Here is a 13,289-nt window from a genome sequence, read left to right as displayed (position 1 = left end):
ACATTTTAAAGAAGACGTAAAAGTACTGAACTATTTAACATCTTTTAAAGGTGGTTGCAAAACATTTGTTCTAAGTAATACAATTATATGTTGTCAAGTTTCACAAATGGCTGGTTACCATATACAAAAGCCAGAAACATGAATTTCAAAAGATTTTAAAGTTTTTGTTCTATTATACAGACAGAGAAATCTATTTGAACAATAGCTATATATTATATCACAAACTTCAGTTAAAAAGCCACCACATCAACAATGACTGAAGGATACCAAAAAATGTCAAATATAATGGATATAAATTATTCAATGATATATATGAAATGAAGAAGTTTCATGTCTTCTGCCAGCTTAGAATAACTGGCAAATTATCTTGGACTGCTCATTAGTGGAATCATTGTATTTACAATGTGAGAAATTTCTTTTCTATATTGACTTCTCCTTTCTTCAATGAAGATCTCACTTCATGTGTTCTAAAACTTATCTAGATTTTGCAGATGAACGCAATTATTTCTCTCAGTTGGAAAAGTCCAAAAAGTTAATGCAAATTCAAGTTGGACTTTTTGTTTATAAAATTTTTAAATGTAAATATCTTATATTTTAGAGTTTGTCTACCTGCTTCTTTCTTATGCTGTGATAGAATTTATGAAGCTATTCACATTAGGGATTACTATGCTTCTATATGGAAAGCTTAAAGGGTCTTTTAAAAGAAAAAAACAAAAATATATATAATAAAATTAGCAAAATGGTCTAAATGGATACAAATAGAATAAACCATGAAATTTTCATGGGGAATCATTCTGTGACCAGTTTGTACATAGCCTTAGGTTGTTTTTTTAGGTTCACAAACTTTATTCTATAGCAAAGTCATAGTCAAATATAACTCTGTATGGATGTTTAGACTGGGAAAATAATAAAACAATTTTGAAAAGATAACAAAAATGAAAATCCAATGCATTAACTTTTCAGCATTGGGAATTATTTCTCTGAACAATTTTTGACTCATTTTTATAATGTGCACTGTTATCCCATACATTGTTTTTGAGGAAACAAAATTATGATCTCGAATAATTGAAATTCAGCATCCCATACAGTAAATAGATTCTGCGTATAGCTGATGCAACTCATAACAAAATTTCTGAAGACAGTGGTTCATTTTTACCCTTTTATGACAAAATCAGGCCATAGTTTGTTCTTTGGAGAGAGCATTCATGACCCAGTTGAGCTTCAAAGAAATCACTGACAATTGGAGGTTAAAACATTTCCATGCAATTACTATTTGCATATTTAGATCCATTGAATAGAAGTCATTTCCAGTGTTTCAGAATAAATAAAATAGGATTAGTATAATCAAGTCTTCTTTTAAGAGTGTATTTAAATCATTTCAAGCATGAAGAAGCCTATCTTCTCCTTTATATCTTCTACTTATGTTTTTCAATCACTATTTCTAATATCCAAAATGTTTGCATTCAATAAATCCTTAAGTCCCACCTCAGCCGTTTATGCTTTCTTTTTAAGGTCATGATATCATAATACTATTATGCTATTAAGTCAAACCCTGGTTACCAATCTTCATGATGAACAAAGTGGTAATAAAAACATGTTTTTGCCTTGATGAGAAAACACTTGAACTGAGAACAAGTTGCTGTGGCTCAAATGTACATCTTTTTGATTAACTGTCATTGACAGATGGCGAGTATTACCAATGCATCTTTTATTAAATTACTATTCACTTAACATATGATTGAGCAAATAGAGGGAAAGTTTTTTTAATGAAAAACAGAATTCTTACCTAAGAGATTATCACTGAATAACATATTGGAAATATTAGCACTCTTTTGCATATAAAATATGCATTCACTATTTTCTTTTAAATAATGGGTCTTAGTAGGTTCAGATGAATCATATCCTGAGCCACGTCTTCTAGTAAGTATTAAAATGCTGTATCATGGGTTTTTTGAATAGTATTAGAGAATTTTATTTCTCCTAAAAGTTAAATTACATTTAATTTAAAAAAAACATTTAATTTTGCATTCAATGTCTTTATTTCCATAAGCTTTAACATCTGCGTTCAATTGTCATTTAGTTACATAGATTCTTAATTTAATTTACTTCACTTTCTATGCTTTTGTATCATTTCTTATTGGCAGCAATCAATTCCTAGCCTACAAACTGCTGCTGCTAAGTTACTTCAGTCGTGTCCGACTCTGTGCGACCCCAAAGACAGCAGCCCACCAGGCTCCCCCATCCCTGGTATTCTCCAAGCAAGAACACTGGAGTGGGTTGCCATTTCCTTCTCCAATGCATGAAAGTGAAAAGTGAAAGTGAAGTTGTGTCTGACTCTTAGCGACCCCATGGATTGCAGCCCACCAGGCTCCTCCATCCATGGGATTTTCCAGGCAAGAGTACTGGAGTGGGGTGCCATTGCCTTCTCCACTACAAACTATAAATTCTTAAATCAATTAAAGTATATCAGAACAGCCAGAGCTGCTTCAAGAACAGATTTGCTAGAAGACGATTTTCTTAAATCCTCATCAACTCTAGTTTTCTTTCTTTCTTTTTTTAATTATCAGGTAATTAAATTATTTGGCCATGATTGCAACTAAAGTGGCAAAAAAATCATATGGAACTCCATTCCATGAAAATATACCTGAGAAAATATCAAGTATTCTTTTTAAAGAGGTAAAGAAATAGCCATGCTTTCAATGTTAAGATTTTGTGTCCCTTTATTTGCAACAGTCTCTGGCTCTTTTGATGACTCATTCTGAAATAAGTTATATTTTGTTTCATAGATAGTAAAAGTTGAGAAAGAAGTGAAAGTTTTGCTTTTTCATTTTTGAAGCAATTAATTATTAAATGGGATTTTAATCCCATTTTTAAGGGATTGACAGCTTTTTATTGCATTGTGCAAGTTTTAAAATAGCAAACATTACAGGAGAATAAGTACAGGTGTCAATTAAATATCACAATCAGATAGATTCAAAATACATATTTTGTATCTAATACCTGAGTCAGTATCAATCAGTTGTGAGCTCCCTGCAGTAACTAGAATGTACATAAACTCTCAAAAATTGCGTAAGATAGTGGGTGCTTGGTTCTGTGTTCCATCCCTAGTTCCCCATTACTAGTCCTGCTGAGTTTTTTAAATGAATTGTTAATGTATTAACGTCATAAATTTTATATATTAAATAAAGTGCCAGAAATAGGACTGGCCTGACAAAAATTTTAAATTGTCAATAAAAATGTTAAGAAACTGTGGTTAAAAAAAGCATCAACTGTTCAGAATTTTGCAAGAGAATGATTATATACTCCACAAACATCTGTGCTTTTTTATACTCAATTTCCTCATTCCCCTGATTATTTAGTGTAAAATAAGCAAATGAATAAACAAAATAAAAATAAAAAACAAAAAGAACATCAGTGTTGTTACGCTAACTAATCAACATGTTTCTTTTTCTTAGATTTATGTTTGGCAAGTCCCTAGAATTAGGTATCCATTATATACCTAAACTGCAACTTCATCATGCATCAGTGTGGTTGTTAAAATATGGTCTTTCACACAAATTAGTGGAGAATATCTGTAACAGCAAACCTTACTTTAAATATTGAAATGAAAAACACTGCATCTTTAACCATAAGTAGAAAGAGGATAAGTTATGTTTGTATGGATGTGTGACTGTGCAGAGTAGGATGTACTATATTGAAAATCCTATGGTGGCTCAAACAGTGAAGAACCTGCCTGCAGTGCAGGAGACCTGAATTCAGTCTCTGGGTCAAGAAGATTCCCTGGAGAAGGGAAAGGCAACCCACTCCAGTACTTTTGCCTGCAGAATTCCATGGACTGAGAAGCCTGGCAGGCTATAGTCAATGGGGTTGCAAAGAGTTGGACATGACTGAGCAACTAATACTTTCACACCATTTTAAATCATGCATTTAAAATCTGTTATGAATTTTCTCCCTTTAATCTCTCAAGGATTAGCAAATGGTCAGTCCTGATATGTTTATTCTAATCCCTAGGAAACAATAATTTTTAAAAAAATTATCTTAAACTTTTAGTCCACAATGGCCACATTAAAGTCTCCTAGTTGGCTGGTTGTTTGTGTTTTTTTACTGTAAACACTGACTATTTCTACATAGGAGGCAAAGAAAAGCATGAATAAAAATCCTTAAGTAGGTTTTAGGTGAAAAAAAATTATCATACTAAGGAAATATAGTTACTAATTAATTGTAAGCTGCAGCTATGCCTATAAACAATTGTCTTTGAACATGTTATTTTTATTAAGAGTCTTCTCATTTGACAATTTTATTTTCCAATAAAACAAAGAATTACAAAATAGAAGTGTCATCTTCAGTCATATTGTCTATAGCAAGTGGTTCTTTTAGGCTTGGTAAGGTTTCTTTAGTTTTAAATCAGAAAATGTTAGCCAGGAATACTTGTTTTCATTGAGATGCCACAAGTAGTTTTGAAAAATTTTAGGGAATTATGTATGACTTAAAAATATTAATTTGTAAAATAGTTACATCTTAATTAATGGTAATACCATCATATGAGAGGTGCCAACATACAAAATCTCAAGACTTTGAAACCTAATTTTAATATTTAGAAATAAGGGATTTTACTAAAATCAAAATTTTGCAATTGCTGATAAAATTTTCTCATTCTGTATTGGTGTTTTTCCTTCTGGCTTACTTCACTCTGTATAATAGGCTCCAGATGTATGAAATGAGGTGCCAGTCAAGGTTCAATGCACGATGCTGGATGCTTGGGGCTGGTGCACTGGGACGACCCAGAGGGATGGTGTGGGGAGGGAGGAGGGAGGAGGGTTCAGGATGGGGAACACATGTATACTAATTAAATAATTTTCTATTAAAGAAAAAAAAATTTTTTTTCTCATTCTGATGAATCTGTTTTTAAGGCCTAACTGCAGATTTTCTTGCTTTTTGGGGGGTGGGGGAGGGGGAGAAGATTTGGATTTAACCTTCTGTCTTTGGATAAGCTTGAAACATACACAATACACATCTCAAAAGTAAGGCTGGGGTCATTCAATATAGATATATTCTAATAGGGCCCAGAAACATGACAATAAAAAGTTGACATGATTTAAAGGAAAGTTCTGCAAAAACATTGCATTGTTTTTACAACTAGTGGCCTGATTCTTGATTCTTATGAGGACAAAACCTTTCACAAAAGACTGTGGTCTGTGCCTTAAGAATTATTTGTTTTTTATTAGATGTTGAAGTTGAATTATTTATAATTTTATAATTTGCTAAAAAATAAGTAATTTTTTTCTTTAAGAAAATACCCAGTTCTAAAGATTAGCTTCTGTTTGAGTTTAAAAGTCACTATCACTGTGTACAATCCAAATGGCAATAAGCACAGAGATTTATTGTAACTTTGGTGTCAGTATGTCTATCAGGAATACAGGATCCATGTGATAACTTTATGTCACAAAATAAACATGTTGTAGTACTTGAGAACCTCATGAGTTCTGATTCTATTCATTTAGGAATACTAATGCTACATTTGAGAATACGAATAATAGAATTTTTTAAATATCAAACAGTGCTACAGATATTTGAACTAGTAACTTTAAGACAGTATAAAATAGTAGCCCAAATGGCTCAATCTCCATTTGCCAGCTACTAAATATTCTTAAATGTATACTCAGAGAGGATCTTCAAATTATAGTGTTTTCTCTATATCTTAAAGAATAAGCTTGAAAGAAAAAGTTTAGAGTTTAGCAAAAACCAAACTTCACCAAGAAAAGATTTTGTTGAGAATGAAAGAATAAATAATAAGTAAATTAATAAATTATATTAATTTGATTATTTAATGCAGTGACTAAAGCTCACATTTTCCATTAAGGTTTATATAGAACCATATACACAACTGGAAATGAACATAATTTTAACAAAGTCAAAACCATACATATATGACATGTGCTACTTTACACAATAGCAGCATTAACTATATTTAATTTTAGATAAGTATGGATTATTTTCAAAAATGTATTATTTGCTTATTCAGAGAATTTACAATTTATTAAAAACAGTTTTTCTGCTAATTGGCATATGACACAAATAATAAAATGCCTTATGTAAGTAAAGACCATTTGTATTCAAGTAAAATATATTAAGATGTTCAAAGTCAGTAAACAGACAATAAAGGCAAATAAAATTTACACAATATTTTGTTTGTTATCAGGATGTATTTCAAATGAGGAAATAAAATCTTCCACTTTTTTTTTCTGATTTGGTGAGTACATGGTCCTGGGTCCTCATTATAATGACATTATTTTGGAAGCATTATGGTGTGGAAGTTGGCTTGGGAGATGGACAGGATCCTTGACTATCAAAACTGGTCGCCCGGCCAGGTAACTGAAAGATAATAATTTTATAATATACAAAAAAATAATAAAGTGGGTAATTGTTGTTACCTTTTAATAGTGAATATTCACACCCATGATATGCTAGTCTCTGAAGAGAAGATATACATAACTCCCCATGACCTTCATAACTCACCTTCTCAGGTGGCGTGAGGGGACACAAACATCTCACAAAAATGTAGGCAGAGCATGGTACATAGATGACATGCAGGGAAACTGCAGATTCATTTCACATTCTATCACAGACTATTAGTTTTAGACTATTAGGCTCAGATGGCAAAGAATCTGCCTACAATGTAGGAGATCCAGGTTTGATCCCTGAGTTGGGAAGATCCCTGGCAAAGGGAATGGCTACCCACTCCAGTATTCTTGCCTGGTGAATTCCATGGACAGTGGAGCCTGGTGGGCTACAGTCCATGGGGCCACAAAGAATCGTGGGAAACAACTGAGCAACTAACACTTTCATTCTAAGGTTGGGTAAAAGCAAGAAGGTTCAAGACACAAGAGCCTGCATTCCATTTGCTGTAAGGCAGGAGGTGATTTTTATAGAAGCAATTAAAGAGAAGGACTGAGTTTGGAAAATAGGAGCCACAGGGATAAAGAATAATTTCTTCTAGTCCCTAAATATTATGTATATTTTAAACATTTAATTACAATAGGATAAACTTTTATATCCAAGTAGAAGTAGACAGATTTTCCAAGTGATGTTTTAGTCTCTTTCTTACCAATTTATTCAGCTCTTGAGTAATTGTTCCCTTCTCATTTTAATCCCTGCTGTGGCAACAAAACACATAATTCCACACACTGCACTTTCCCACAATTCAAAATCCAGCCAGTTCTTAGGTCTGTAGTCCCTATGTTCTGTTTGACCAGTGAATGCAGGTGCAGAAGTCAGAAAAAGTGAGCTATATGCTGGAGAAACTACCTCTGCATAATCTTTTCAGCCCTCCTGTCCTCTGCTAGTTAGCAACTAGAAAATTGTATCTAGGATCTTCTTCTGATGTTTATCCTTCCTATATACCCTACAATGACTGAAAAGTTCTCCTATGTTTTCACACACAAATTCATGCCTATTTCATAGTTTTTCCTCATCATATAAATGTATAACTGCTTATTGTTGTTCAGTTGCCCTAAACAACAGTCAGTCATGTTCGACTCTTCACAACCCCATGGACTGCTGCATGCCCAACTTACTGAAAGTGAAAGTGAAGTAGCTCAGTCGTGTCCGACTCTTTGCGACCCCATGTACTGTAGCCTATCAGGCTCCTCTGTCCATGGGATTTTCCAGGCAATAGTACTGGAGTGGATTGCCATTTCCTTCTCCAGTGGATCTTTCCGACCCAGGGATCGAACCCAGGTCTCCAGCATTGTAGACAGACGCTTTACTGTGTGAGCCAAGAAATTATAGTATGCTTTGGGTCATAAAACATCTGTCCTTTCATTAGTTAAAAGTTGTTGATCACACTATCTCACTTATCCCTACATCATTCCTATAAACTCTGTAAGAGCGTGTATTTCTCTTTTTTAAATATTTATTAATTTTTTGGCTGTGCTGGGTCTTCAGGATCTTTGGTTGTGGAATGAGGATGCTTAGTTGCCACATGTAGAGCCTAGTTCCCTGACCAGGGGTCAAACCTGAGGCCCCTGCATTGGGAATGCAGAGTCTTAGTCACTGGACAATCAGGGAAGTCCCAGAGGTGTGCATCTCTATTTTCTAAATATAGAGAAATGTAGCTGCAGATAAAGCACCTGGTCTGCCCAGGATTAGACAGTCAGAGGGACAAGGGTTAGAATTCATGTCTGCCTTCAGTGTAGTACTCTGCCTAGCAAACTCTGTTCTTATGTCTAAATTCTTAGACCTAATAATCACTTTTCAAACTAAGTAAAAACAAAGATGAGAATCAGGAAAAGAATAGTTAAGCAGTAGCATGTACTTCAGATAATACACGTTGTTGAAATGAAACAACCTTCTCAGGACTTATTCAGTTATTATTTAGGGGAAAGTGCTGTGTGAATGTGCACTTGCATAGCATGTCTGTCTTTTATGATTTACAATAAATGATGAAGTGAGTTAAAGATTTGGAACATTAATGTAATAAAGCAGATAATTTATCTAAGATGACATTTCACCTCCTATGTCTGAGTATGTGCTGTTTATATAGTGTTCATGGAATTTTTCCCATAATGTCTTGAGTAACACAGCCAAGGTCACATTTTTGTGATCAAGCTGAGAACAGAACGAGGGCTCAATGACATTTAGTTAATTATACTGCTCTGTCTCTCCTATTCAATGTATGCTTAGTGACAGAATAAGAAGTAGAATTTTATCCATGGGAGAAATAGCAATGTATACTTCACTTACTATTACTGTGTGGTTATCATAAATTTTTGCATAAATTTCACCTCTTATCAACTCACAACTAATTAGATCATATAAATAATTTATTTTGAGGTTCTTCAAGATATTCCAGTCTTTGGAAAAGAAAGTCACTTCACCTGGCAACATTCAGTGTATCTGCTTTCATGGCTAAAAGTTCTGATAGAAACTGGTATTGATATTGCTTCTAGTTAATATAACTATTAATATTAGTTCTATTTAGAACAACATTGTGCTATACTCTGTGTTAAGTACTTAATAGTCAGCAGTTTGTCTAGTTTTACTCTATGTTTACTGCTATTAAGTAGTAATAACAGAAACTTACGTTTATGTCTTGCCCAAGGTTCTCCAATATGTGGTCACACAGCAGAGCCAGGTTTTCAACTTAGGCAAACTGATGCCTCAATATTTTTAAAAACAATCTGTGAGACTTTTTACTTCCTGGACAGAGCCAGTAACTATATACCTCCTCCCTTACATATTAAGTGACATCTTTATTTAGGGATTCTTGGGAAGTTTACGTGAGGTGGCTGTTTTCACAAAAGAGAAGCAACAAAATTCAGTTTCCAGGTAATAATGAATTTACTTGATTGATCCACCACTTAATGACACAAGTTTTCAGATTATGTAGAGAAAATAATAGATTTGCAGTTTTTACGGACTTACTCTAAAGGAATACCAAGCTCAAGAAAATTTAGTTATTTAAAAAAACCAACAAGACATACAGAATTTTGCATACTGGATAACTGAGTCTATGGGACAAAAACAAGAGCAAATAGCTATTTTTTAAAAAAGGTGAATATGTAAAATGTTAGTGAAATGTTAGCAGATAAATAATATTTAAACAAGAGATAAAGAAAAGAGTAGATGTGAGAGAGGTCCAAAGCTTACCTCCAACAAGGGGTGCCAATGTGTTATTGGTTTTCGGTGATAGATCAACATTTCATTCCAGTGGTCTCGCCCAAGACCCTTGGCGTCCAGTCCTGTTCTACAAACTCCTATGACCTCATTGTGTCCTACCCTATGATTTGGAGAATATTTTACTTTCATTCCAATATTCAAAGATAAGTTTCACACACCTTAACAGAATTTTAAGCACAATTAAAACAGTAGATTTTGTGATAAGTTCTAGATAATTTTACATATTAAACTACTTCAGGCCAAATGAAGAGTCTTAAGCAAGTTAAAACTTACTAAACAAGATTGGGCTTCCCAGATGGTTCTAGTGGTAAAGAACCCAACTGCCAATGCAGGAGATATGAAAGACGCAGGTTCAATTCCTAGGTCAGGAAGATCCCCTGAAATTGGGCATGGCAACCCATTTCAGTGTTCTTGCCTAGAGAATCCCTTGGACAGAGGAGCCTGGCGGGCTACAATCAATACGGTCGCAAAAAGTAGAACACAACTGAAGTCACTGAGCAGGATCAGCATTCAAAAATGAATTTTGAAAAGGACTATACCCAAACTATTTTAGGGCTCTGTAAATTAAGCACATTTCACAATAATAGGAGTGTGAATGAGAAATGCCACTTGGTCCTTACCTATATGATGCATTTCTTTCTTGGAAGCAGACCTATTAACTTTAAGTGATGTAACTCTAATCTCCTTTTCCCAAAGGGCTTAATGTTTTATAATGATGCATAAATTACTCATAAAGAGTTCCATAAGTGAGCTTGTATAAATGACCATAATTAACTGATTCTAAATGATATGTCAGTGAATGTTACCACTGGTATAATAATTAAACAGGGAAGGGCTACATTTTGAACCATGGCATTTAACTTACTGAATAGCATCAGAGCATAGTGAACATTCTTGTTTTCTATTCATGCCTTGTTTTCATAGCAATAAATCAAAATAATATGACAGTTAATGTTTTTGAGAGCTTATTATGTGTGAGACACTTTTCTAAGTAATTTAAATGTACTGACTCACTTAATCTTTACATCATGACCATGAATATCATTATTATCAATTCATTTTTGCAGACAAAGAAGTTAAAATTCAGAAGGGACCTGCCTGCCTTTGTACACTTAGTAAGAGATAGAAGCCTTGAATCAAAAGAGTTGACCCAAACACATATGGGGTAAGCTGCTTCTCAAGAACAGAATGCAAGTTAAAGGCACTTTTTCTAGCATTATTTTGACAGAAAACTCTAAGGAGATTTTTGAGATGATTTTAGGGCACTTCTCACTGTCACTGATGTAGTAATTGTACAGTTAATTAATGATGTAGTAATTAACTGATGTATTATGGCAGAAAGCAAAGAGGAACTAAAGAGCCTGTTGATGAAAGTGAAAGAGGAGAGTGAAAAAGCTGGCTTAAAACTCAACATTCAAAAAACTAAGATCATGATATCTGGTCCTATCACTTCATGGCAAATAGATAGGAAAATAATGGAAACAGTGACAGACTTTATTTGGGGGGGGGGGGGGTCCAAAATCACTGCATCTGGTGACTGAAGCCATGGAATTAAAAGACACTTGCTCCTTGGAAGAAAAGCTATGTAACAACCTAGACAGCATATTAAAAAGCAGAGACATTACTTTGCCAACAAAGGTCTCTCTAGTGAAAGCAATGGTTTTTCCAGTAGTTATGAATGAATGCACAAGTTGGACCATAATGAAAGCTGAGCGCTGAAGAATTGATGCTTTTGAACTGTGTTGTTGAGAGTCCCTTGGACAGCAAGGAGATCCAAACAGCCCATTCTAAAGGAAATCAGTCCTGACTATTCATTGGAAGGACTGATGCTGAAGCTGAAACTGCAATATTTTGGCCACCTGATGCGAAGAACTGACTCATTAGAAAAGATGCTGATGCTTAGAAGGCTCAAAGGCAGGAGGAGAAGGAGACAATAGAGGATGAGATGGTTGGATAGCATCACCAACTCAATGGACATGAGTTTGAGCAAGCTCTGGGAGTTGGTGATGGACAGGGAAGCCTGGCATGCTGTAGTCCATGGGGTCTCAAAGAATAAGATACTACTGAATGACTGAGCTGAACCGACTGAATTTCAGAAGGGACTGGGAGATAATTAAATAGTGCCCACCTTTATACAATTAAGGATATTGAGGATTCTTGAGGATGCATTCATTAATTCAATTATTCACTTTCTCAGTATGCAACAAATATTTATTAGATTCTTAAAGGAGCCACAGGTTTTTCCTAGGCACTGAGGATAAAACAATAAACAAGTCACTGCCTTCAAAGAGTTTACAACCTATTGAATTAATGTCATTAGCAGACTAAAAGGTAGATAAGGAAAAACATAGTTTGAGCAAACTCTAGTCGCTGGTGATGGACAGGGAAGCCTGTGTGCTGCCGTCCATGGGGTCACAAAGACTCAGATACGACTGAGTGAGTGAACTGAACTGGACTGATGCTTAGTATCTTTCCCTTTAAAATGAAGTCCCCACAAAAGTATATATTTATAAATAACTTTCAAAATTCATTTTACAGATTGTCAGGGTCCACTTCCCTAAAGTCATTTGGGTGACAAATGCTCAGTTGTATCTACCTGCAGTCTTTGCTGTGAGAAATCAATGGGAGTAATTTTTTGATAAAGTGGAACAAGGGGTTCTGATTGAAACACTGTAATATTTTTAGAGTTTGCCATTTCAACTATAAATTCAAGATTTTTCTCTCTCTCTCTCTTTAAACATTGTCAGCTTTTCTATAATCTGTGATATAAACTAACTTCAAATAGATAGTATAAATCATCTTATCTTTCAGTACTTCATTTTTCTAGCTGTCATCCAGAGTATACCATTTTTGATGTTTCTCTGTTATAGGGTCCTGTCTACTACCATTCACATAATAATACAAAATAGACACTCTGAATATGTATGCATTCTGTATCACTTGTGTTATCTTTAGAACAAAATAAGACACTATCTATGTGCTGATAATTTTGTAGTTTAAATATACAAGATTCATTTTTGAAAGCCTCATAAATATAAAGAGAAAACAATAAGAAGAATTATATAGCAAGGAACTTCAGTGGAACACAAGTTCAGAGGAAGAAGAGATTGATTAGCCAAGAAAGACGCAGAAATGGTGACTCGAGTGGAGCTGTAAACCATGAATGAAATGAGATAAACTGAGCAGGGCAACATTTCAGATAAGGAAGGAGTAGGTGCTCCAACAGGAAGAAGATTCAGTGCTTTACTCAGGAGTTACCTGTTTATTTTATAAATGGAGAAGTAATCAAAATGTGTGAGCTAGAAGAACTATCCATAAAGCAATGATTTAAGATTAGTGTGAAACCTTCAAGGCAATAACAATATAGACAATATTCACCTTCAATTCTTAATACTCACTGTTCACAATTCCACATTATACTAATGTTTCAAAAATGGAAAAGTGAATCTCTAAGAGAAAACTTGCCCTTTACACAGCTAATTAATGATAGAGCTCAGGTAAGCATCATGATATTCATATTCCAGCCCACTTGGAAAAGCAAAATCCATTGATTGTAATTTCTGCTGTTACTATTTTTAAAAACTTCACAAAAGTGTTTCTTATAATGTATC

General features: G+C 34.2%; 1 protein-coding gene across 2 annotated transcripts in view; it reads right to left on the bottom strand.

Moving 5' to 3' along the window:
- Positions 1–6,183: 6,183 nt before the first annotated feature.
- SYT10 (synaptotagmin 10) overlaps positions 6,184–13,289 on the bottom strand; it is a 116,377-nt gene continuing 109,271 nt past the window's right edge. For both annotated transcript variants that reach the window (XM_086401354.1, XM_086401355.1), the window contains exons 6-7: positions 9,649–9,778; positions 6,184–6,372 (exon numbers count right to left, since the gene is read on the bottom strand). In XM_086401354.1, the coding sequence (XP_086257480.1) occupies positions 6,301–6,372; positions 9,649–9,778 (202 nt within the window). In that variant the 3' untranslated portion in view covers positions 6,184–6,300. The remainder of the gene's footprint in view (positions 6,373–9,648; positions 9,779–13,289) is intronic.

Source organism: Bos grunniens, chromosome 5 (genome assembly GCF_055505025.1).
Source record: "Bos grunniens cultivar Pamir isolate PY7600 chromosome 5, Bosgru_T2T1.0, whole genome shotgun sequence".
NCBI classification, from domain to species: domain Eukaryota; kingdom Metazoa; phylum Chordata; class Mammalia; order Artiodactyla; family Bovidae; genus Bos; species Bos grunniens.
Note: the sequence above shows the minus strand (reverse complement) of the source record. Positions and strands in the feature narration are given on the sequence as shown.